Source organism: Zalophus californianus, chromosome 5 (assembly GCF_009762305.2).
Source record: "Zalophus californianus isolate mZalCal1 chromosome 5, mZalCal1.pri.v2, whole genome shotgun sequence".
NCBI classification, from domain to species: domain Eukaryota; kingdom Metazoa; phylum Chordata; class Mammalia; order Carnivora; family Otariidae; genus Zalophus; species Zalophus californianus.
This window is the reverse complement of record NC_045599.1, coordinates 67,727,546-67,752,285: the sequence shown is the minus strand read 5'-3', so window position 1 is coordinate 67,752,285 and position 24,740 is coordinate 67,727,546. Positions and strand designations below refer to the sequence as shown.

Here is a 24,740-nt window from a genome sequence, read left to right as displayed (position 1 = left end):
GCTCTGCCTTTTCAGGTGTTTATTTGGCTTATACAGAAAACAGGGTGTGTTTTTACAGAATAAGACATAGAGACTTGAAAGTGTGAAATGAAATATTACAAAGCTGATGTATAAGTTGAATATCATTAAGAACTAGCACTGCTATTAAACAGAGCAGCTATCTGTTTAAATTGAATTTTGCCCTTCCTCTGCCTTTCATAATGGAAGTAAGGAGAACAACTAAAATTCAGAAACTCCAGTTGTATACATAAAATAGTTTAAGGGAAGGAAAAAAATTAACAGCTCTTTTTATTGTTCAAAATTTGTCCAGATTTCTGAGTTTATGAAAACTACTTATTTCTCAATTTCTAACTTAAACTGGACGGATTACTTAAGCTAGCTTGTTAAAATATAAAATCATGAATTTTTAATTTATCTTAAAGAAATTTCCAGTTAACTTAATAAAAGCAACATGTACCAAGAATTACATATGTATCATTTCATTTAATTCTTATTAACCCCATTTACAGTTGAATAGTTCATTTATTTATTAAATCAACAAACAGTATTAGATTGCAGTGTGCCTGACATTAAGTATTCAGTGGTAAACCAGATGAATCTCATACAGTTTTATCATCTGCCACAGAAGTCAGCAAATTTCAAAATTTTGAAATATTTTCAAAAATATTTTTGACCTTGTTAGCCATACAGTCTTTGTCTCAACTACTCACCTCTTCCCTAGTCACGAAAGCAGCCATGGACAATGTGTAAATGAATGTGTCTGTATTTGAATAAAACTTTACTGACAAAAACAGGATGGACTGTATTGGGCCTGTGGGCCAGGTTTTGTGGATCCCTGGCTTAGTGGGATGAAGCAGACATGAGATATGCAAATATATAATAAAAATGTTGTAAATAATGTGCTATGAGTGAAATTATCAAATTATTAACAAGAGGTACTTTATTTAGATTGGGGATTAGATGAAGGTCTCTCTGAGGAAATGCTAAAAGATGGAAACTAAGACATGAGTCAGAGTTAGGCAGGTGACAACATTCCAGATGGAACAATATTTGCAAAGCTCCTTAAGAACCGAAAGAGCTTGCTAAGGAGCCAAGGGAAAGCTCGTGGAACTTGAGTCTGATGTGTATGACTTTAGAGAGATGAGAGAAAAGATTAGATGCAAGGCAGGGCCCAGATCATGCAAAGCTTTGAAGTTAGATAGTAATACTAGGGGTGGCCAAGATTTGGAGCCCATATCTTTCAGATTAAAAAACAAAACAAAACAAAACATGCTTTTCTCAATTATGTCATGTTGCATCCTGTGTAATATAATGGCTAAGAGCATGGTTTTGTGTCTTTACTTTTTCCCAATTACATCATACTGCATCCGGATAACATAATGGTGAAGAGCATGGTTTTTAGACACATATGAATCTAGCTCTGGTCCCAGTTCTGCCCACCTACTAGCTGTATGACCCTCCAGCAAGTGACTTAACCCCTCTGAGCCTTATCAGTTCCCTCATCAGTAGAGTAAGGGTTAAATAATAGTACCCACCTCATCAGGTCATTGGGATAATTAAATTAGGGGATAAATGTAAAGCATCTAACATATAATAAATACCCAATAAATGTACCCATTAGCTGTTCCTATTAAGACTCAGGCTCTCTAAACCATTAGCTGTCATAAGTTAATGTGACTTCCATCAAAACAACTCCTGCTCTGCATCATACCTAAACCTTCATTTCAAGAGGGTTTTACCTTTAAAAGGCTATCGGGGAGCTGGAAGGAGAAATGGAACAGAGCAGAGCAGGAGCACAAAGGAGGCTTTGGAAGCTCACAAGGAGCAAGAGAATCCTTTCAGGGCAGAGGCTGATGGCAGAGGATGGCTTGTGGACCCAAAGGAAGATCACAGACATTTGCAGAGCAGGGCTTTTGACAAGGATGGGAAGAAGTAGTTTTCCAAGTTCTAAGCTTGTGGGACTTATTTTCCAATTATGTTACTGACCAAGTTATTTTGAACTTCTTATCACTGTTTTTATCCCTTCCAGCTTCCAGCTTATTCTAACACTACAATTTCAGTGTCTCCATCTGCATTCTTTGTTTTTACCCCTTAAGTACCTTCAGTAATCAGGCAATAGTGTTACCTTCCTTCATATGGTACCAATAAATATGATCCTGAAAAAGCCAGATTTTTTAAATGAGTTTTGCCCTTGTATGACTCTTTTTACAAATAGATTAGACTTAGAAATCTGTGATATCAGTTGTTTCAAGAGGACAGATATATAAAAATTAGGCTTGTCTAACCTAAACCTGTTTATATGTGTACGTTTGCATTTTAAATTCTCAGCTTCCCTACTTTGAAAGGATAAGAGAGAGGTAAATCCAAATGCATTTGTGTGACTTGTTATAAAAAGGCATTTAAATGTTTGACTAATTGTAAGGGAAAAAATGTTTGCCAAATAACACAGTTATGGCCTAATATAGTAAGTTAAGGGAAAAGGTTTTTTTAAATGTCTTAAATTCTCTTCCATCAGGTCTGGCACACTAATAGTTTTTGCCAGCAAACAAAATTTCATGTAATTATCAGTGCAATAACTAGAGCACAAATTAAAGACAATTAGCAGCATTCTCCTGTTAATAGAACAAGAGAATCCCCTTATGACTAAAAAGAATTCAGAGATCGTAGCTGTTAAATTTTCTAACTTTTTCTCTTTCTTATGCCCCTATGTCAGTTTCTTTATACTACTTATAAATTACCTTAAATGGACTCAGAAAATAATCCTGGAGAAATATGTTCAGTGTGGATACAACCTCTGAACAGTTTATACATACAGATGTTTTTAAACTAAATCTGATATTTTTTAAAGTAAACTGAATAAAAGAGATTTATTGATTTCCTCAAATGACTCTGTTTTAAAAAGAAATGAATATTACTCCTTATTTTCTCCTGCTTTCTACTATTTTAGGCAGTTCTTAGAATTTAAGCTAAAATTTCAGGGGAATTTTTACTGTAGTGTTCCTCCAAGGTGGTATCCAGAATCCCGGTAAATAAAAGGCTAATTACAGTTCTAAACTTGAGAGTAACAACCTACTAACTTACTCTTTAAGTGTAAGGAACTAGATAATTTAGAAAGACAAATAAACTGCTTCAGGAAGTAACTTTGTGATGAATTCTGAACCATGACTCAAGGAACAGAGTAATCCAGTCATATATTTTTTCTTTTGTCATTTGCACAAACAGAACTTCCAGTATCATTAGTTGTTTGTATGTATACAAAGCAAGTATATATTATTAGAGAGGAAATTAAAATACTATCAGAAAGTTATCCATGTTCGTCAATGAATGTCTGGAACCTTCTTTTAAATCAAGTGAATAAAAAGTTCAAAAAAATCACAAAAGTGTTGATTTAAATTAAAATAAATCCACAAATACCTCATAATGATGATTATTATGCCTTTTTTTCCCCTCAGTGTCATTTAACAGCTAACTGCCTCCCCTAAACTTGGTTTTAATAAATAAAATTAGGGCATATCATAGTAATATATTAGCACATAGTAGTACATTTCAGAATTGAATTATAGGGTATATTGATGCATCCTGTGGATGCCTACTTAAAGCTTCCCCATGCACATAAGTTAAATCATTCTTTCATTAATCTTAAAATCACCAAGGGGAAAAGTTTTGTTCAGAAAGCTGGAATTACTGGTGATTGAAGAGACTGAAAAAGGAAATCAGAAGGAAAAAAAATGTACTTTTGTGAGTTTCCAAATCAAAGAAGTAGCTAGAGTGCTCAGATGTACATTTAACAGCTATGGCATCAGGCCATTCATTTCTATTCTATTCCTAGCAATTTAAAAACAAATCACAAATCGTCTCCCCACTATATGGTTGAATCATAGAGATAGCGTGCCACACACTTGCTATGCATCCCATACATGTGGGATATTTTATATTTGTATTGAATAGATCTATTCCTTTACTACCAGAGAAGTATTGTCTTAAATACCATCAAACTCATTCATTAGCTTTCCTTTGATAGGGAATCAAAAAAGTTTCACAAGGAAAATGGTAACTATTTCCTCCATGTACTTGAGGGCTTCAAGATGTTTTGTTGTTTCAGTTCTAATTTGAATATCTCATATCATTTCCATTTCCATTTATCATTTAGAAAAATCCCGATGCTTGTATTTAGTGTATCTCAATCATTTTGTGTAGAAAGTTGGCATTGAATGGCACCTTTCACCTCTGCAAACGCATGCACACTCCATTCTGTCTGCTACAAGTCACCTTTTGCTTTGCAAACGCACAAACTGTGTGACATTGTATTACTGAGAAACCAACCCTAAAAATATTAACATTATAAATAGACCACATAAACCAAGAAGTTTCTTCCAAACTGTAGATTAAAGAACATGTTGCTAATTTTTTCAAAAGCTTTGTCTTTTGCAGTCTAGACTTCCTCTAACATTGTAATTTATTTGTTCAAAATAAGCTCCTTCAAAAATTATTATGATGAAAGTATTTTTAAAGTTTACATCCTCACATACTCTTATTGGAGACAGTATGGCAACTCCCCCTCCCCACCCCTAGAATAATAGCTTTGGTTTAAAAAGGAAAATAACATAATTAAATTGAAATAAATGAAATTCCATAATATGGAATATATATTTGCATTTCTTTTGAAATATGTTGAACCACTAATAGGAATAAGAGAACCACTCTAAATGTTTGGAAATTGGACTTTTAATTTTAAGTTGGAACAGTTTAGCTTAAGAAATCACTAACATTTAAATAACATTTCAACAAACGCAACTGTTTGGAAACTAAAACGGAGACAGCCTCCTGCCTTCTGTCTTGCAAGGATTGATTTGGAAGGCCCTGAGGGAGAAAATATTGGAGTTAGGAGGTAAAACTGAAGCCATCGTGGAAAGGAAGAAGTTACACTCTTCCTGTTATGACAGGAAACGTAGACAAATGTGCTTCCTGAGCATTTGCTCAGCAGGGAATGAAGTAGTCTTTGACCTTTACCTTAGGTACATTTTGGCTTTGTTAAACTAGTAAACATGTTTTTGCCCCCAAAATATTAATCTGGTTTATTTGTTTCTTCTCAGATTCATTTTATGTATATGAGGTATAGAGAAACAGGTATTTATTTTATGACTACATCCACAGATTGAATTTAGAACGTAACTCAGCCTTTTAATGAACCAAGCAGACCTGAATGGTGCATATAAAAAATTAAAAACATACTGCATTATAACCCTCTCATTTTTAAAATCCAGAACATTCTTAGGCTTAAAAATGGGCTACAATAAAATCTTTTAAATCCTGGTAAGTTTAATAATGTAGATCATCGGGGCGCCTGGGTGGCTCAGTCGTTAAGCGGCTGCCTTCGGCTCAGGTCATGATCCCAGAGTCCTGGGATCGAGCCCCGCATCGGGCTCCCTGCTCAATGGGAAGCCTGCTTCTCCTTCTCCCACTCCCCCTGCTTCTGTTCCCTCTCTTGCTGTGTCTGTCTCTGTCAAATAAATAAATAAAATCTTTAAAAATAATAATAAATAAATAAATAATGTAGATCATCTTTCTTCCTTTTCCTCATGTAGACAGATGTATCAGAAATCAACTACCACAAGTTTTAAAACCCAGACCCTATAAGTTTGTGAATAAACACTCAGGTTTATTCATATGCATTCAGTTACTTAACTGTAATCTGACTCATTATTCAATATTCTTCCTCATGTAGTGTGCTGAGCACAAAATTTAAAGTTTTGTTTTGCGGCTTGGGGTTGACTTAGGTGAGGGGATGGTAGAGTTCTAAATTCCATGCTCTTCATCCCCTATTTTAATCCTTTTATTTTGTTCAGAATTTTAGGAACTACTGCTTGAAAACCCTTTGGAAATCCTGTTACATTGCAGCGAAACATGGCTCAATTTGCTTGAGGCTAACGAGGACAATAGTCCTCTTTGCAGCAGAACACACTGCTGTCTCATCCTCGCAAGTTATGCTGGAGGGTTACAAGCACATGGTAGCAGTCTGCTTAAAAGAGTCCCTCACTGCTTTTTAAAGAGCCTTTCATTTACGATGGCAGGCCCCGTCATTGTATAAAGGAGCGCTTGTCTAGAACACAAGTCTGCAGTGGTATTACTTCCTCCCACCGAGAGTAATCATCAAGCCTAAAGCTCGCAAGCCTTTCTAATGACAGACTGAATTAAACAAAATAAAATTGAAGAGGAATAGTTTAGAACAGTTGTACCATTACTTACTGTCAGGAACAAGCCAGGGGAAGAAAAAGAGCATTTAAGAGGGCATTTCCCTTTTTTTCAATTAGAGATTGTCGTTGCAGACTCTTGACTCCATCCCTAACCCATTAAACACATAGGAAGATTTCGTGGCTCTGGATTAGAGAGTGCATTGTATCTATGAACTGTCTATCTTATCCCTCATTAGCCACTCTGTTTCCTTAACCAGGAGGAGAGATTATCTATGCTGGAGGTGAGGAGGAATGGATCTAAAATATTTTCATAGGATGAGGGTTATATTTATCATGATTCTAGTTGCACACACAAAAAAAGATAAAACCTCAAAACTTTGAAAGAAGGCTTCCTTGGATACATTAGTCTCAAATACATTGTAAAACAAAGAAACTAATAATCACTTTATGCGTTAAAGAAATGAGTAAAAAGTTCTCCCCTCATTGAGCAGACTCATTGAGCAATTTATTCAGTTAGGATTCAGCTGATAGTATTCTGGGTGATGGAAAGAAGTGTTAGGGACCCATAGATAAAATTATTGTTACTTCCCTTAGTAATGCATCACAAGTTCTTTAGAGTTTAGGACTCAGTTGTTCTCATAGATGTGAGCAGCTGCTGTTTCCAAAGGTCTTTTCTTTCGTTTATTCGGAACTCTTTCCTGTAAGGTGCAAGGACGCCCACAGTTACTATGGCAGGAAAGTTCTCCTAAGGTAACTTTATGAACAGAGCTGGGATGAACAGAGCTGGGATGGGGGGTGAATGGAGCCGGCACACATGTGGTGTAGAGACTTATTATTAAATGCCCTTTCCGTTACACAGTAAGTCAAACTAATCTCCCTGCCCTGTAGGAAATGATACAGGACTTGTCCTCTGTTTTTAGAACTTGATATTTACATTGCCTGTGTGTAAGTCGGATTCCCACCTTTTTTATTCTGCCTGTAAACAGACCTGTATTTTTTACCAACCAAAATGTTTCTCATTTTGTGAAATTTAAATAAACATCCACAAATATAGAACTAGTGTGTGCCCACTAGGGCATGCATGTGGTTCTCACTGGCTTTAGTGGGAATGGCTGGAGGTCTTGAGGGCAGAATTGGCTACAGTGTCCACACAAAAGGAGCTTTGATTTATTGTCAGGATGTAGAAGCGAGCTTCTGAATTTTTGCATTATTAATATTTTTTACTTTAACCTAGAAAGCTATCCTTACGTTAATTAATAGGTTATGCACTACTCTGCTTGTACACATCAGAATTTCTGACAATTCTTAATGTACCTGAATGCTGCTCAATGAACACTTAGTTGATGGGATCCATGCTGTGCTGAACATGAGCCCCTGAAATGCATAGTTATCTGAAAAAGGGAACACTGACTAATGGAATGAAGAATGAATTTTGTGTAAAGAGGGTTCAATTTCTAGTTCATCCAGGATTAGTTTTGTGACCTTGGATATGGCAATTCATGTCTTTATTTACAGTATCATCTGAGAAATGGGGATGATGAACTGTCCCTTATCCTAACTTCTAAGAGACACTGTCAAATGTAGTGAGATAACTTATTATAAGGTCTTTGAACGCCTTAGAAAAAAGTCACCAAATGAAGTCAACACTTATCTAAAAACAATTATAAGGAAGAGGATAATTTCACCAATGAACCCACACACAAAATTTAACCCAGTCACATTTCCCTACTATTCAGTTTTACCAATTGCATATTTTCCACATAAATTAATATGACAAAAAAGGAAAATAACAATGTGAAATTTTCCTGTCTTGGCGGCAAATTTCCTATTAAAATAGAGCATGCACAGAAATTTATTTTTAGCCATTCATTTTGGATTGCTCCATTCATCTATCCATTCATTCATTCAACAAATATTTAGTCAAGTATTGTTCTGGGACTTCAGGTTACAAGATTGGAAAATAGATGTTCTAGGCTGTCAAGGAAAGTTCAAGGTCTAGCTGAGAGAGAAACTCTAGTATAGACGTAATAATGGTAACACAAGTTGTCAGGTTCTAGGATAGCAATCCTTTACAGTATGTAACAAGAAATAACTGAGCCCAATGCATCAGAGGAAAAATACTACCTGCCTTGGTTAGTGTTTCACAGTCAACAAGTCACACTTTTATTATGGCCCTAGGTTAACTCTCAGGACTCTGTAAGATGCTTTGTATAACCTTCATTTTATAGGGGAGAAAACCAGGGTTCAGATAAGTTAAACAGTTTACTCAAGAGCACACAGCTCGTAAGTGGCAGACCTCAGACTTGATTTTCAATTCCCATGTTTTTGTTTCTATACCACACTGCTTCTTTAAAAATATTTTTAAAAGATGAATTTTCTATTTTATCAACCTCTACAGTTATTTTTCTGTGCATTTTCAGCACTGTCCAAAATTTAATATTGTAACTCAAATTCTTTACAGTCTTTGTATCTCATCTAGCTACAAAAAGTAAGTGACCCTGTTTTATTTCTTGGAATATGGAAACTAGAGGTGATTATGATACTATGAGACTGAGTACCCAAAACTTAAGGCATTCTATAGAATGAAATTGCAAAAATAGATTCTTGTTTTGAACCATATTACTATTCACTCAGATCTTCCCCTTGACCTAGAAGTCTGTGCTACCTAGGCATAGATTCTGAACACCTAAAATCTGAAATAAATATTTTAAAGCTTACTCTAGTCCAGCTTCCTGTTTAATTCAGGAACACCTACACCTTCCTCAATAAGCAGCTCTACTTGAACATGTTCAGGAATGAACTGCTTTATACTTAATGAGACTAGACTCTTTGGCAGTTCTCCTCACTAGATTTTCCCCAATTTTCAGCCTCTTTAAAAGATTTTCAGCAGGGGCACCTGGGTGGCTCAGCTGGTTGAGCGTCTGGTTCTTGGTTTCGGCTACTGGGTTGTGGGATCCAGCCCCCTGCGGCAGGCTGCGTGCTCAGCCAGGAATCTGCTGCAAAGATTCTCTCCCTCTGCAACCCCCTACACACATATGTTTGCCTGCACGCTTTTTCTCTCTCTCTCAAATAAATAAATCACTTAAAAAAATAAAAGATTTTCAGCAATACTTTCTAGTTCTAATCTGTAGAATAAAACAGAATAACTCATTTGCCTCTTCACATGGCCACAAGTCTTCAGATCTTGGAAAGTGTTCAGCATATCACTTTTAACTATATTTCTCTGGATTAAACATTCCAGATTCCTTCAGTGATTTCTAAAGCAAAATGTTCTTAGATCCTACATCAACCTGTTTGCCATCCAATAGACACTCTTGATTTTGTCAGTGTCATCTTAAAATGCAATCCTGAGAACTGAATACTGTGCCTAAGATTAATTAGTACTGACAAAAGATCATTAGAATTATTAATTCCTACTATGGAACACTATAACAAATCAGCCACTACATTAATTTTCCTCCAACCTGAGCTTATAGAATTGTATTTTTAAAATATGAACAAAGACTTTAAAATTACCTGTTTCATGTTATTCGTGACCAGCTTTCTAGTCTGTAGCAGGAGTTATGGATAGAAACTCTACCAGTTTTATGTTAATACACAGGTCTGATAAGCATCTTCATCTAAGCCAATGATAGAAATGTCTGAGACAGAAAAGTTACTGAATTCTGTGGCCCTTTACTAGAGACTTTCCCTTAAACTTAACACTGATCGATCAATCCATATTTAAATCATCTAAATTACTACTAGCCAGTCTCAATTCTATAATATTGAGATGAGGACTTTATCAAATACTTTGCCAAATACATGTTCTTTGAAAATCTGAACTGGAAGGTTCAAGAAATTCTAGCTCAAAGAATGTAGTCATTTTGAACTCTTAGATCCTACCCCTTTATCTCTGTATCTTCTGACTATAAAATTAAATTTTTACCTTCACACTTTATCATCCTTCATGATGAGTCATCTAGGCAAGGAATAAAGACCACTTTTCTCTGAACTTTTTGAAATGTCTTTTTCTTGAAATCTAAAACATACATACATAATGTATTTCTCTCCAGACATTCTCTAGCTTCTCTATTACAGAGTCCAAAATGGTATAATTACTTTCTCTCAAGATCCCTGTCACTAACATGTAAACTTTTTATTTTTTTAAATTGTTTTTAAAGATTTTATTTATTTATTTGACAGAGACAGACACGGCGAGAGAGGAAACACAGGCAGGGGGCATGGGAGAGGGAGAAGCAGGCTCCCTGCTGAGCTGGGAGCCCGATGTGGGACTCCATCCCAGGACCCTGGGATCATTACCGGAGCTGAAGGCAGATGCTTAATGACTGAGCCAGCCAGGCTCCTCAACATGTAAACTTTTTAGTAAAACAAATACATATATCCAAAATCTCTTATTTTTGAGGAATTAAATTATCAAAAAGTCAAGTAAAAAAAAGTACTTTAGCAGAAAATTATATTGAGACTATTTTTTCTTTTTTTTGAAATTACTTAAAATTTTACTTGAAAATTTTAAAAATTTTATTTAAACATCTATTCAATCAATATACTTGTTCTGACTATTTTTTTTCTTGGTAGCAAATTTTTATTGAAATCCCACATAACTCAAGCTTTATAAAAAGTCAATAAAATTGAAAACTGGTTTCTCCATCTAAAGCCTTAAGTATTCAAACCTTGAAATGGCTAATTTAAAAGTAAGCAAACAAAAAACAAAACCCTTACAGCAGATCCTACTGAAATAATTGTTTAAAAATCTGAATGAGCTTAAGCTTTACAAAAGTTATCTTAGCTCCAAAGCTATAAAACCAAGATTATCTTATTTCTACAAAAAAAGGAGAAAGTCTTTGACTTCATGCCACCATTTTTTAGAACCTCATCTTTTTCATCAAATTTGGCCACAAACCAAACATTCAGACTTTAAAATAGACTATTTCCATTCCATAATTCACTGGTTCAGCAAATGTTGATTGAGTGTCCACTGGTCAGTCTGGATGAAGCCACAGGTGGAGTCTTTGGTGAACTTGAAAGCCGATAGGAGGGGCAGACTCATAAACCAACTCTATAATATTAGAATAAGTCTCACAGTAAAGGTTTGTAAAAAGTTTTAGAGGACGACAATGAGGGAGGAATGAATTTTATCTGAATGTAACAATGAAAGCTTGGTAGAAGAAATTGGCATTTAAACTAATTTAAGCCTTGCAGCTTGATTGGGAGCCTGCCAGCAAGGGGGAGGGGCATAATACCACAATTAGCTTTCACTGAGTACAAGATAAGAAGTAACCAATATAGTAGGTTTCATTTCATATTCATCTTGATTGGGTTGACATCTACTGTTATTTTTCTTGTTTAGTCTTGAGAAAAGATTGGTCAGAAAACAAAAACTGAATTCACCTCTAACTCTAGATAAAAATACAATTTCAGGTCACTACACATGACTGAAAACATAACGCTATTAACTAACTAAAGCACTTTGCTTCAAATAAAGAAAATTGCTTTTAAGCCTTAATGAATTAAATATTTTTTCTCCAGCCATGAGGAAGAGACATGAACAAGGGAGATATATATATATCCAATAAAAGGCCCAGCACCTAGCACAAATGTCTGACATGGAGAATGGTCAATAAATATTGCTTAGCATTTGGCATATAGAAAATGCTCAATAAAAATTGCTTGAATTATTTTTGTTTCTGTGAGCAGATGGACCAAATTTCTTTATAACCGAGTTGTATGGAGCTGTATTTAATGAATGTGCCTTTTCTCAATTTCAAATTCCAATTTCAATTCCTGAGTCATACCTAGTAAGTTCTAAAGTAACTGTAAATATAAGACTTGTGATGCCTGCCCTCATGCTAGGATTTAAAACTTGAAGTTACTATAAAACTCAATACCAAAACCTCTTACTGCAACATCATCATTATATTTGGGGTGTTTCAAGAAGTAAAGGGAAAAATAAAATGGTCAGTGTTTACAGAGTAATTTTGCTTTCCATGCATATATTACATATTAAGTCTCTTTAATTCTGAAAACTAAATGTCGAGTTACAGTGTCCACTAAACAATACTGGCTTTATTCTCTTGTCAGTGCACCTTGATTGATAGAAGCAGTGTAAAAGAGCATCTCTTTGCCTAACTACTATAAAAACAGTTTTCTATCTCACCTAAGGTTAAAAATATGTTATTTAAATAGAAATGGACTTGTCCCCTTACAAATTATTGTCAAGTTATGAAAAATGTAATCGTTACAATACATTATTATATTTAAGTATAAAAGCTCTGAACTGCAATCTTTGTCATTGAGTGGCATATTTTAAACGAAGAGTAATATCCCAGATCTCTTTAGAAAGCTTAATGCTCAAAAACAGTTTTATCTAACTATGCACAATGAGAGAAAAAGCATTATAAAATACATTTTGAGTATGCTATGAAGAATATGAACATAATACAGAATTAAATTTAGAGCAATTAAGAGTAGAGTTTGAAGATATTTTCTTAAATGCTTTAATAGAGTCAGTACCAATTCAGTTTGCAGTTTTAATGAAAAGAAGCTATATGCGCTGACTTTTTTGACAGGTATTATTAAATAAGTATGCATTATCCAGAAGCCTATCTGGTTACACAAAAGTTGAGGAGTACCTAAAAGTAAACACAAATAGTAGCTTTAATGATATTTCTGTGCTGAAATGTACTTTGATGGTGAATGTTGTAACGTGCTAAATTCTGAGGTTGAGTACAACAGAAACCATACTGTATTGAGACATTCCACCTACAGTTTGTGGTTATGAAAGTCTGATTAAAAGTGGTTTTAGATATATGAAAGTATTTTGGGCCAGTGCCTTCTGTATTGAACCAACTCTTACACTGTTTCACTAAATAAAATACCCATGTGCAAGTACGTCTGGGTAACTAAATTGCATCTAAAATAAATATTAAAAAACATTTTATATAAATCTATGTAATTATTATGATTCTTTATCCATTCCAAAGAGATAGTCTATTTAACTCATTATTAATACCAGTCATAACTCATCTGAATGAATTAGAATAAAAAAGTTTCTAAAACAGTGTGACAGTCAGATATGAAAATAAAACACTAGTTATATTTTATTAGAAGCAATTTAGAAACAATAATTGTAAAACAAAAAGTGAGGTGTTGGCAATTATTACAAAGAAAGATTGTCCCAAATTGAAATGTAAATAATGTATCTGAGTAGATACTGACTAGCTGATGTGATATGATAAATACCATATTTTCCAAAAAATGATCAGAGGCAATTCCATATTTCAGCTTTATCTTTTTTTTTTAAGATTTTATTTATTTGACAGAGAGAGAGACAGCCAGGGAGAGAGCACAAGCAGGGGGAGTGGGAGAGGGAGAAGCAGGCTTCCCGCGGAGCAGGGAGCCCGATGCGGGGCTCGATCCCAGGACCCCGGGATCATGACCTGAGCCAAAGGCAGACGCTTAACCATCTGAGCCACCCAGGCACCCCATCAGCTTTATCTTTGTATTAGGAATAATGAGATCCTCAAATAGCCTTAATCAGTAGTAGACTCTTCAAAGCCACCAACATAGACATATTTTGTAAGTCATTTTTCTGTACATCAACCAAGTGAGGGATGGGTACTAGATTTATTGAGCTTCAGTGTTAAGCACTATGCTTAATATTGTACCTTTGTTTATTTTGTGCAGTCCTCACAGCAAGCCTAAGAGTAGGCATTCTCTCAGGGTGCCTGGGTGCCTCAGTCGTTAAGCATCTGCTCTCAGCTCAGGTCATGATCCCAGGGTCCTGGGACCGAGCCCCGCATCGGGCTCCCTGCTCAGTGGCAAGCCTGCTTCTCCCTCTCCCCCTTCCCCTGCTCATGTTCCCTCTCTCGCTGTGTCTCTCTGTCAAATAAATAAAATCTTAAAAAAAAAAAGAGTAAGCATTCTATTTTATAGATGAAAAATCAAACTCAGAAAAATCCAACACAAAGAAGTTAAGTGAATTTCTCATGATTAACACATAGCAGGTTCAGCATTCAAATCTGGGGTCCTCTTAATCCAGGCCCTGTGTTCTTTCCTTTCTATCATTCTGCCTTTAATGCAGATGTGATAAAATAATATAATCATTAAGTACAGATTTATCTTTTTAAAATTCTACTCATGAGTTGATAAAAAAAATTTCATGGGAAAAGCTATCACATGTTTAAATAACATACATCAATTTGATATTTCTAAAAACTTCACATAATAGTTTCCCTATTTCATTTTTATACTCCAGATCTTTACCTTGTGTCCATATGTGTCTGCTATTCCAAGCACCGGGCCTACAACAGTAAGCAAAATAAAAATGGCATATGGCCCCGTGGAACATGCACGGTAGAGGAAGAGACGGACATTAAACAAATGATCACACACCAAAATATACAAATTATGAAATGTGATAAGTGCTATTAAGGAAAAATAAAGGGTAATAGGTAAAACAGTTAGTATTAACAAAGTGTGGAGGATTGAGGAGACCAGGAGGTCAGGTTTTCTGTCTGCTCACCCACAGTTCCTGTCAACACATTTATTTAGGTGTGTGGGATGGGGTAGGATTCAAAGTTCACTCTGAGGTCTCTAGTTTGGGTGACTGAATTTATTGTGAGATGGCCAAGCCAGGAGGGGGAGCAGATTCAAGGATGAAAATAATGAGTTTAAGCTGTGGAGATTTAAGAGACTCCTAGGATGTTCAGATAGACATAGGACTGGTGGACACACTTTGGGCATCCGGAGACAAAAAAAAAGATGAGGAGTGGGAATCTAGATTTGGGAATTACACACAACTAGGTATTAAATAAAACTGGCCTGGCCTCTACAAGATGAGTTAGATTTGAAGGTGAGAAAAAAATTTAAGTGTCCCTTTAAAATCAGCTAAATTAAGTTAGCATTTCCGAGAGTATATGCCTCAAAAAACCTAGCTTTGAAAAATGATAGTAAGTGCTCCTCTAAATAAATAAATTTAGAAACAGACATTTTGTCAGCAATAGGTTTGGGTGGAGGTTAAACAAAATTTAAAAGATTTTCCCGCCTTTAATATATCAACATGCCTCATTTCCCAAATGTATTGGGCCATTGAAATTTTTGTACTAAAGAGTATTTTATAGAAATGATATTCCACGGAACACCTGCTGAGAAATGCTGGGCCATATAAAGGCTTACAGTTAACAATATCCATTTTTTTTGGTAGACAGACTAAAGTGTAATCAAGAGAGGAATGAAAATGGGAATAGTGAAATTTTTATTTGCATTTGCAAATTTATTTGCATTCCGTTGCCAGGTAGGAAGTATTCAAAGTCAGAGCTGTTGTAGACGGCTCATCAGGAGAAAGGCAGTGTGAAGAGTGAGTTTTGGAAGATTGGGGATGAATTGAGAAGGGAATGATTTCAGACAGGGAGATCATCTAGGACAGGAAACTGATAAGGATGGGAATGATAGAGCCGCCTGGGAAATAGACAAGAAAGTGTGAAGCTGAGAAGCATTTCGAGGGAAGGAATTATGAGACTTGGTAATAGATTAGATTAAAAGAAGAAAAAGGCAAAGATAACCACACAGTTTCTGGCCTGCGAGACGAAGAAAGATACACAAAAGATTGAAAACAGAACCCTAACGGTATTATGACTAAACTACTTCCCAACTTTATGCTGTATTTCTAGAAAACGTAATACAGCACTGTCTGAAAGCACAGTTTTATCCCTTCGAGTGTTTTCAATTAAACTAAACATTTTTTTAAACTTGAACACACACACAATTTCTGAACACACATCTAAAATGCTATGTTCATAATGTCGTGTCCAGTCTTCACGTGGTCAAAAAATGAGCTCCAAACTTATAATTGGAAAAGATGTTAACCATGCTGAAATTCATTTTCTCGAATCTTAAATTGCTCCAAAAAACACCTTCATTAAAATACCCTACATTAAATCTGGCATTTACAGTTTCACATTCAGCAACAAGCTAGAAATCACACTTTTCAAATTCTAAGCAGAAATTAGTTTTAGATTTATTTGCTTTCTTTTCAAATGTGTTAGTGCCCAAGGGCTCTGACAATGACACACTTTGTTTCACAAAGGAAAAGAAGTAGTACTGTTTAAAAAAAAAAAATTGTTTTCTTTTCCTTTAAAAAAAAAACCTGCCTTTTTTTTTCCCCAGGTGACATTTACAAAGAGGAAATTTGGGTTGATGAAGAAAGCATACGAGCTGAGCGTGCTCTGTGACTGTGAGATCGCGCTGATCATCTTCAACAGCACCAACAAGCTGTTCCAGTATGCGAGCACCGACATGGACAAGGTGCTGCTCAAGTACACGGAGTACAATGAGCCGCACGAGAGCCGGACAAACTCAGACATCGTGGAGGTGAGAGCGCATACGTGGTTGGCGAACCCCAACCGGCAGAGCAGCGTGGTGGTTGGACCCCCCCCTTACACACACACACACACACACACACACACACACACACACACACACACCCCACTTCCTTTTCCTAAGGTGTTCCTATCCCCACAGATGCCCCCCTGGTTTATCACCCCAACATTACTCCACCCTTTCTATCCCCGCAAAAAGCAAGTCAGAGCGATATGGTAATAGGGACAACGTATATCTGGTCCTTGCTAGAAATCAGGAACCAGTGTCAACGTATTGACCTCATCCTCCATGAGTCATCATTGCCCTCGGCTGTATCAGGAACGAGACTTGGGAACTGTGGCCAACACAGGGCTTTACTTACTTTTGATGATTTCTCTTAGGTATAGACTAGTGTCGCAGCATTGTCAAAGAAAAAAAAATATTTAAAAATGAACTCACCCCAGCCTTATCCTTCGGTTTTTCATTTTGTCTCTTTCTAATTCATTCTTCCTAATGCATTCTTACTGAAAGGGTAAAAGACAATTACTCTGCTAGACATGTTTTTCCCCCAATTATATTGTTTAGTGTAGCATTGTTAATATACATGGAATCTGAAATCTGATGAAAATGAATTTCTAAATGTTAGCTTGGTGTTTTATCAAAGTTAGATTTAAAACATTTTATTGTGCCAGAAATAAATAAGCATCACATTAAAACTCAAAAATGTTTTTGATTCATTACCATAAGTAGCATTGCCATACAGTTTTAAACACTTCCTGCACGTATCCTATTTAAATGTTATTGCCTTATAGTACCCTTCATAAATAGTGAATACTAAACTAAAAAAGACGTGCAATGAGGACTATTCCTATCTATTTCCCTCACCTGTCTAGCTCCTCATGGTTACCTAGATTATGATTATGATTGCTTTCCCAGAATTAAGAGAAAATTAATAAATGTTTCAAAACTATGTATTCAGAGTCAGTTTGCCAGAGTACAGGTTATTCTTGACATTACCTTAGACTGTTACATATTATGAAAAAATCTAGCACTAATCCTTACCAAATTAATCAACCTCTGACTTTCATCTTCTTTTTACCTGTTATAATTGCCTAAAACTGAATCTCATCTCTTTGCCTTTATTTGGAAGTTTTTTTTAAAGTATTGAGCTGGGGTGCCTGGGTGGCTCAGTCAGTTAAGCATTCGACTCTTGATCTCAGTTCAGGTCTTGATCTCAGGATCGTTGAGCTCAAGCCCCATGTTGTGCTCCATGCTGAGTATGGAGCCTACTTAATAAATAAATAAAATAAAATAATAAAAGTATTGAGCTGATCGGGGTTTTTTTTTTGCCTAACAAGGCCAACCAAATAATTTCAGAAAACAAAAGTGAATAAGTAAACTTAATGTGGTATATATTTAAAATACTTGCAGATCTGTATTACTGAACATCACTTTAGTTTTTTATTGGCATGATTTTAATTGTGTACCTTGATTTTGAAATTTAAGGTCATTTATAAAACTTAACCTACTCTGTATTTCAGATGATATTTTATCCATGTATACATATAACTGTGAAAATACATAAACAAACACGAATATGAACAGAACTAGTTGTCAAATCTCATAGGTGCTTTTGTGTGTGTGTTTGTGTGTGAGTTTGTGTGCATGTGCCCTCACACACATTTAACCTAAGTCTCAAATGCAAAACAACTCTGAACTCAAGACTCCATCTCATTACCAAAACCATTACAACAAACATTTCAGGGTAACACAGAGCTGAGTTGGAATTTGTCATTAGACCTAAACTGCTCCAGTCCTTAACATGATGTGAAATGCTGTAGAACCATAGCAAAGTAGTTGAAAAATGTGTTGACTTTTAAAATTTGCTTTCTTAAAGGAGCTTAAAAATCTAGAAAATTCATTTTCTGAGAGCTTTAGTCAGGAATATACTGTGTGATTTAAAGGTGACTAATAACTTCACATTCTCAAGACTTTCATATTCTTGGACAGATGGATATCTGAGCCAGACTTCTTTAAAGGCCATGAGAAGAGCACTGGGTTGCAAGTCAGAGGGCTTGCATTTGAAACCTTGTCTTGCACATTCTTACTATGTTACAAGTTAGCTACTTCTCTGGGCTGAAGTGTCCTCATCTTAAAAATGAAGGCATTGGATTTGAAAGTCCTTTGCAACACAATTCTTTAAAAAGCAATACTTTTAAAAGAGAGTAAAGCAGCAGCTCCATTGTCTTGCATTTGATATCAGTAAATGAAAGCTCTGAACCTCTCAAACAGACAGTCTGGGGCTCCTAGACCAAACCTAGGGATGGCTTGATTCTTTGGATGAAAATGTTCTAAGTCGGTCCTGCTCAACTACCTGAATCACACATTCTTCACCTACTTGGCTTTTCCACTTTAGTAATAACAGATAAATGGGGAGGAAGTAAAGCGGGATCCCTAAGCTTAATAAATTTATCACCCCCACATAGAGTATTTTTCAAAGTGCAGCTCATTGAAATCACTATGCCTTGAAATACTTGGTGGAGAAGAGGGAATCTGGATGGAAAACTGCATTTGTAACAAGTTTCCCAAGTAATTCTTGCATATGCTAATTTTGAAAACCTCTGCAGCACTGAGACATAAATTGTACTGGGGGTGCCTGGGTGACTCAGTCAGTTAAGCATCGGACTCTTGATCTAATCTCAGGTCATGTTTTCAGGATTTTAAGATCGAGCCCTGCATCAGGCTCTGTGCCAGGCATGAAGCCTGCTTGATTCTCTCTCTCCCTCTCCCATCGCCCCTCCCCTCCTCTAAAAAAAAAAAAAAAAAGACATAAATTGTGTTGGAGGTTAAGAACCTGGGATACATCAGGGATTTGAGGAATCCATCCTTAGAATGAATCTAACACAAAATTGAGAGTTAAGGTAGTTTACTACTCCTGGGTAAAATTTTAAATCCTATTTATTTTAATTTAATGGAATACATTTAACTAAGTTTAATGAGGAGCATAATATGTTTCATGAAGGGTCATTAGTTTTATATTTCCCATTTGGACCATTACCCCTCTCCCTTAACCCTCCAAAAACAGTTTACTCACAAGAAAAAAAGGTTGGCACAGAGAGAGAAATAATATGATTCCCAGCATTTAGACCAAAATACAAATTTCTGGGCCATACCAGAGTAGTGTTACGGGGTCATAGGAAATTGTGCAGCACGTGGGTGTTGAAAAAGATTCCTTCTTTTAGCAAAAAAGCTCTACGTAATTATCATGTCTTTGCTTGATAATTAGCACTACTGTTACAATGGCACAAAGACAAAGACTTAATAGACAGACTGAGATAGGTTTTTTTATTATTATATTATAATGCAGCTTGAATATCTGTTTAGATACAATATATAAATATGCCAGATTTAGTAAATGTGTTAAATTTTTAATCCATTGCTTTAAAAAAACAGAAACAGTTACTGTATTAAAAGCGCTTCCTTTGAAGAAAGTCTGTTTTATTTAACTATGTGACAAGTATACTGGATATTTACTCAAAATGCTGGCTTATGAAGCTGTTGAAATTCAGTAGGGATTCTGATGATATTAAGAGAACTGTTCCCTTCATCTCCTCCAGCTGGTCTTAGCTCCAGTCCTGGTTCCTTTCTGCCTTCCTACCCTCACAGTTGATGTTGGGCTCTATTCCTGGAAGAAGATGTAGTGTTGAGCACTTCAAGATGACCTGAAGAATGCAAGGCTCACAGGGCATGCTTACAGGCCATCCTTCTCTTAACAGTGACTTTGCAAGTGTCAGCTTACAGTCAGCACTGTATACAAGGGATTCTGAAACAGCAAAAGACAGGCATTCTTGTTAAGGACGTAGAACATATATGAAAATCAGCTTGGGAACAGTTGGAGGGTAAAGGAGCAATAACCTCATTAATGTAATACAAGCTACTGAAAGGAAGATATAAGCTAAACAACTGAACAAAAGTCATTCAAACAGGTCATTGATCACCAGATCATTGCAGGGGGCCTTGGAGTGACAGAAGTCCCAGACAGGTTACCTCTATATCCAACACATGTTTTCTAACCACAAAGCCTATATAAGAGTGTCACTGAGCACCTGGCCGGGAGGGAAGCTGTCACCCCTCAATGATTCAGTGATTCTGTTGAGCTGCTTATCCAGTCTGGACCAGTAGTCAAGTGACTAAGCGTGGAAGGGAATAGAACACAGGGCCCACTGCTACTCCCTAGGAAATTAAAAAGATGGACATAACTCCTGCAGAAGAAATCTTTGAATATCAATTGTCTCAGTGAAGGATTACTTTTTTTTAAGATGCACAAATGGGCAAGAAGTGTGTGTGTGTGTGTGTGTCTGTGAGAGAGAGGGAGAGAAAGATGATATTTACATGAAATTTTATTTTCTGTCATCTGAATATTGTTTGGATTTAAAGAATTCTAAGAACAGTTGTTCCACCAAAATGTTTCCTTGCACAGTAATAATTAAGGCCTGAATTAGAACTGGAAAGACGTTGAAATAGCTTATAAATTTTGTTTCCAAATGCTCCTGGAGGTTATCAGTAAGCTAACTACTTTTGCATAGTTTGGTGAAAATTGAGGAATGTAATTTTTGTTGAAAACCAAATGCAGCAAATAGTGGAAATGGACTTTTTTACAAACCCTGTATTATAAAATTTGGGAATAGATGTAAAATATGAAAATATGTTTATTTTACTTGAGCTTTCATTTTATCTAAACTAATTAAGTAGGTCCCAATTTTATACTTACAAAATATAGATATATAAGGGGCACCTGAATGGCTCAGTCAGTTGAGCATCTGACTCTTGGTCTCAGCTCAGGTCTTGATCTTGGGGTTGTGAGTTGGGGCCTCGCATTGAGCTCCATGCTGGGCATGAAGCCTACTAAAAAAAAAAAAAAAATATATATATATATATATATATATATATATATATATATAGAGAGAGAGAGAGAGAGAGAGAGAGAGAACATTATTTTTATGCATGCTTTATAGATATATATTGCATATGGGTACTTTTTTTTTGCAATGAGGTAGCATGTGGCTCTTTCCATGGGCTTCTTTTTTTTCATTTCAAGTTTTTATTTAAATTCCAGTTTGTTAACATATAGTATAATTTTAGTTTCAAGAGTAGAATTTAGTGATTCATCACTTACATATAACATCTGGTGCTCGTCATAATAGGTGCCCTTCTTAATACCCATCATGGGTACTTAAGACTAAAAGCACTTTCACTTACCTGTTTGGTTATTTGTTGTATTTTTATTTCTTTATGCATTCACTGAACAAAGATTGGTTGAATTCCTACCATGTTGTATGTGCCTTGGAATGCCTAGAGATACAAACATAAACAAGGCCCTCAAGGACTCTTGCTCCTTAAGATTGTTCACAAGGCCATGCATGATCTGGCCCCTGTTTTTATCTTACTCTCCAGCCTCCCCCTTTGCTATTTCCCTCCCCCCACCACTGCCATCCTATATTTAAGCCACCAAAACATGTTTGTTTTCCTCAGCTTCTCCAAACCTGATTTGTTTTGTCTTTAACACTCCTTACTAGGCCTTTGCTTGGCTTTTATTTATCCTTTATTCAAGGCAGATCCCAATTTATACTTTTGGAAAGCCATTCTTGAACTGTCCTGTTTACCTCATGGTAGTGTTTTTTTTTCTATATTAGAGTTAGAACTGTATTTTCTTCATCAAAGCACCATGTTACCCAGTTGCCTGTTCCACAGTAGATTTTAACCTCCTGGAGGGAAGGGACTATGCACATTTTGTTTACCACTATATCTCCAGAACTTCATGTGAGGCCTAGAGAATATTAGGCCCTCAGAATATATTTGTAGAATAAATAAAGAGGAGCAGATATAACAGGTTATGTCCGAGTAACTATCATATAGCATGATGTTACAAACTTAAAGTATGAAAAATGCTTTTATAGCTCCAATGAAACTTCATTAAAATTTGGCAACTTTTATCAAAGCATAATCAAGAAACTAAATCCAGATCTATGCTAATACAGTAACCACTAGCTAATATATGACCATTGCATTTAAATGAATTAAAATTAGATAAGATGGGGGCACCTGGGTGGCTCAGTCATTAAGCATCTGCCTTCGGCTCAGGTCATGATCCCAGGGTCCTGGGATCGAGCCCCACATTGGGCTCTCTTCTCTCTGGGAAGCCTGCTTCTCCCTCTCCCACTCCCCCTGCTTGTGTTCCTGCTCTCGCTATCTCTCTCTCTGTCAAATAAATAAATAAAATCTTTAAAAAATTTAAAAAAATAAAATAAAATTAGATAAGATGTCCAGTTCAGTTCCCCATTTGCACTAGCCACGTTTCAAGAGCTCAGTAGCCACATGCAACTAGTGACTGCCAAATGGGACAGGGAAGATGTAAAATGTGTTGATCATCACAGAAAGTTCCATGCAGCCGCGCTGGTCTAGATTAAAAAGTGAAAAGAAAGGCATTTAAGCTAATTGTGTTCTCAAATGAACACCAAGATTAGTTCTTCAATATAAAATTTGAGGAGTGCATTTCAGAAGTGAACCGTGTAACCATGAGGTTTTAGAGTCCAGAGCATAAATGTTCACTATGAGAGACACCAGTTTGTAGCTAAACACTCAGTGTAAAACTAAAAACATATTTTACCCCTAAACCAATAACCACAGAGTCAATTGGTAAACTTACTACCTGGTCAGAAAGCACTTGCAAATTGTCCAGACTGACAGGGAGCAAGGCAATGTGTGCTGTTTTTTAAATGTGAAGCTTGTGAACGGAAAGGGGGTAGACCTTTCTTGTTACTATTTTAAATTTACTTGAGGCAACATGAACCGGTATTTAACTTTATAGTTAGTAATTACATTTCTTCAGAAAAGCAGGTTTTTTCTTTATGAAGGAACTTAGAGAAATAATATTCTTGAAGTACATTAAAAATTCTTCTTAGGTTACTGTAAAATATAATTAAAATAGTTCTTACTGCAAGTAGCTCAGTAGCTCTCTCCTGTCCTCTGTTAAACCAAGTATATAATTGCTTTTCAATAGATAGTAGTGAAGAATGAAGAAAGGATTAGTATATCCCATAAAGGATTTAAACCTTCGGTGTTGAGGCTTCCAAGGAAAAGGGGGAAAAAATGATTTTGTAAAAACAAGGTTTTGCAAATTTCTACTAAATTGTAATGTTCATTTTTGTTTATATAACTTTATAGTTCCTATAAATCACATTTATATTTATATTTATTCCCCAAAGTCTAAGAGAAGAAATGGGCCTAAAAATGTATTCATATTTGTCATAACTACCAAGTGGATTTTTATATATCAAATTGGCAGATTCATTTCTTTATAAAAATAAGTTTTTTTGCTTAATTTACATGCACTTTGTAAACATGAAAAGCTGCTTCACATCTCATTAAGAACATCATTGTTGAACAAATAAAGTGCATGTTAGTTACTTAAGTTATATGCACAAGGCAATAAAACGGAATTTCCTCTCATCTGTTACTGCACAGCTCTAATAGCATATAGGCATTAGTACTAACACAGAGTCGGCAGAAAATTATTTAATAGTAGAAAAGACAATAGGTTTCAAAATACAGCCCTTTTCTCACTAATGTAATCTCTTTGTCATTATTAATCACACCACTTATCATCATTATTTTACATGATCATTCTTGTACTGGAACAAACCAAAGTTCTCATGTTTGGGGTTTTTTTTTCTCCCGGTATCTGAAAGTGAAAGGGGAACGAAAATATTTAGCCTGGATCATAATAGTCACTTTTAGTGATATTTACAGATTTCTTGGGCATATGGAATTTGGTGTGGGACAACATATTTAAATCATTCTAGTGATTGATAGCACCTCAGTAAGTGTAGCATTGTTTGGCTTTATAAGTATCAAATCAGATATCAAAGAATAGAACATCCTTACTTCCTCAGGATTCGTTACTGAATATATCACCATGGAATATCCAAAAATGAAGTTTTAGAAACAACTCCAGAGTCCTGCCTAGAGTCGGAATAAAAGATGATAAGTCTTTTTAATCAAATGATATTTATTATTTCAGTTACCTCACTGAATTTTTAAGAAGTTATTATTGTAAGTCTGTTTCCCTTCCCTGAAAGACATAATGATGCTTTGTTTATCTCTGTTAACTCTAACAGCCATCTCAAT

At 35.7% G+C, this 24,740-nt stretch overlaps 1 protein-coding gene across 1 annotated transcript in view; it reads left to right on the top strand.

Annotated features, from left to right (window-relative positions):
- The window catches only part of MEF2C (myocyte enhancer factor 2C), a 150,662-nt gene that overhangs the window by 57,044 nt on the left and 68,878 nt on the right, over positions 1-24,740 (top strand). Inside the window, 1 exon segment of the mRNA XM_027604537.2 lies at positions 16,362-16,565. Coding sequence (XP_027460338.1) covers positions 16,362-16,565 — 204 coding nt within the window.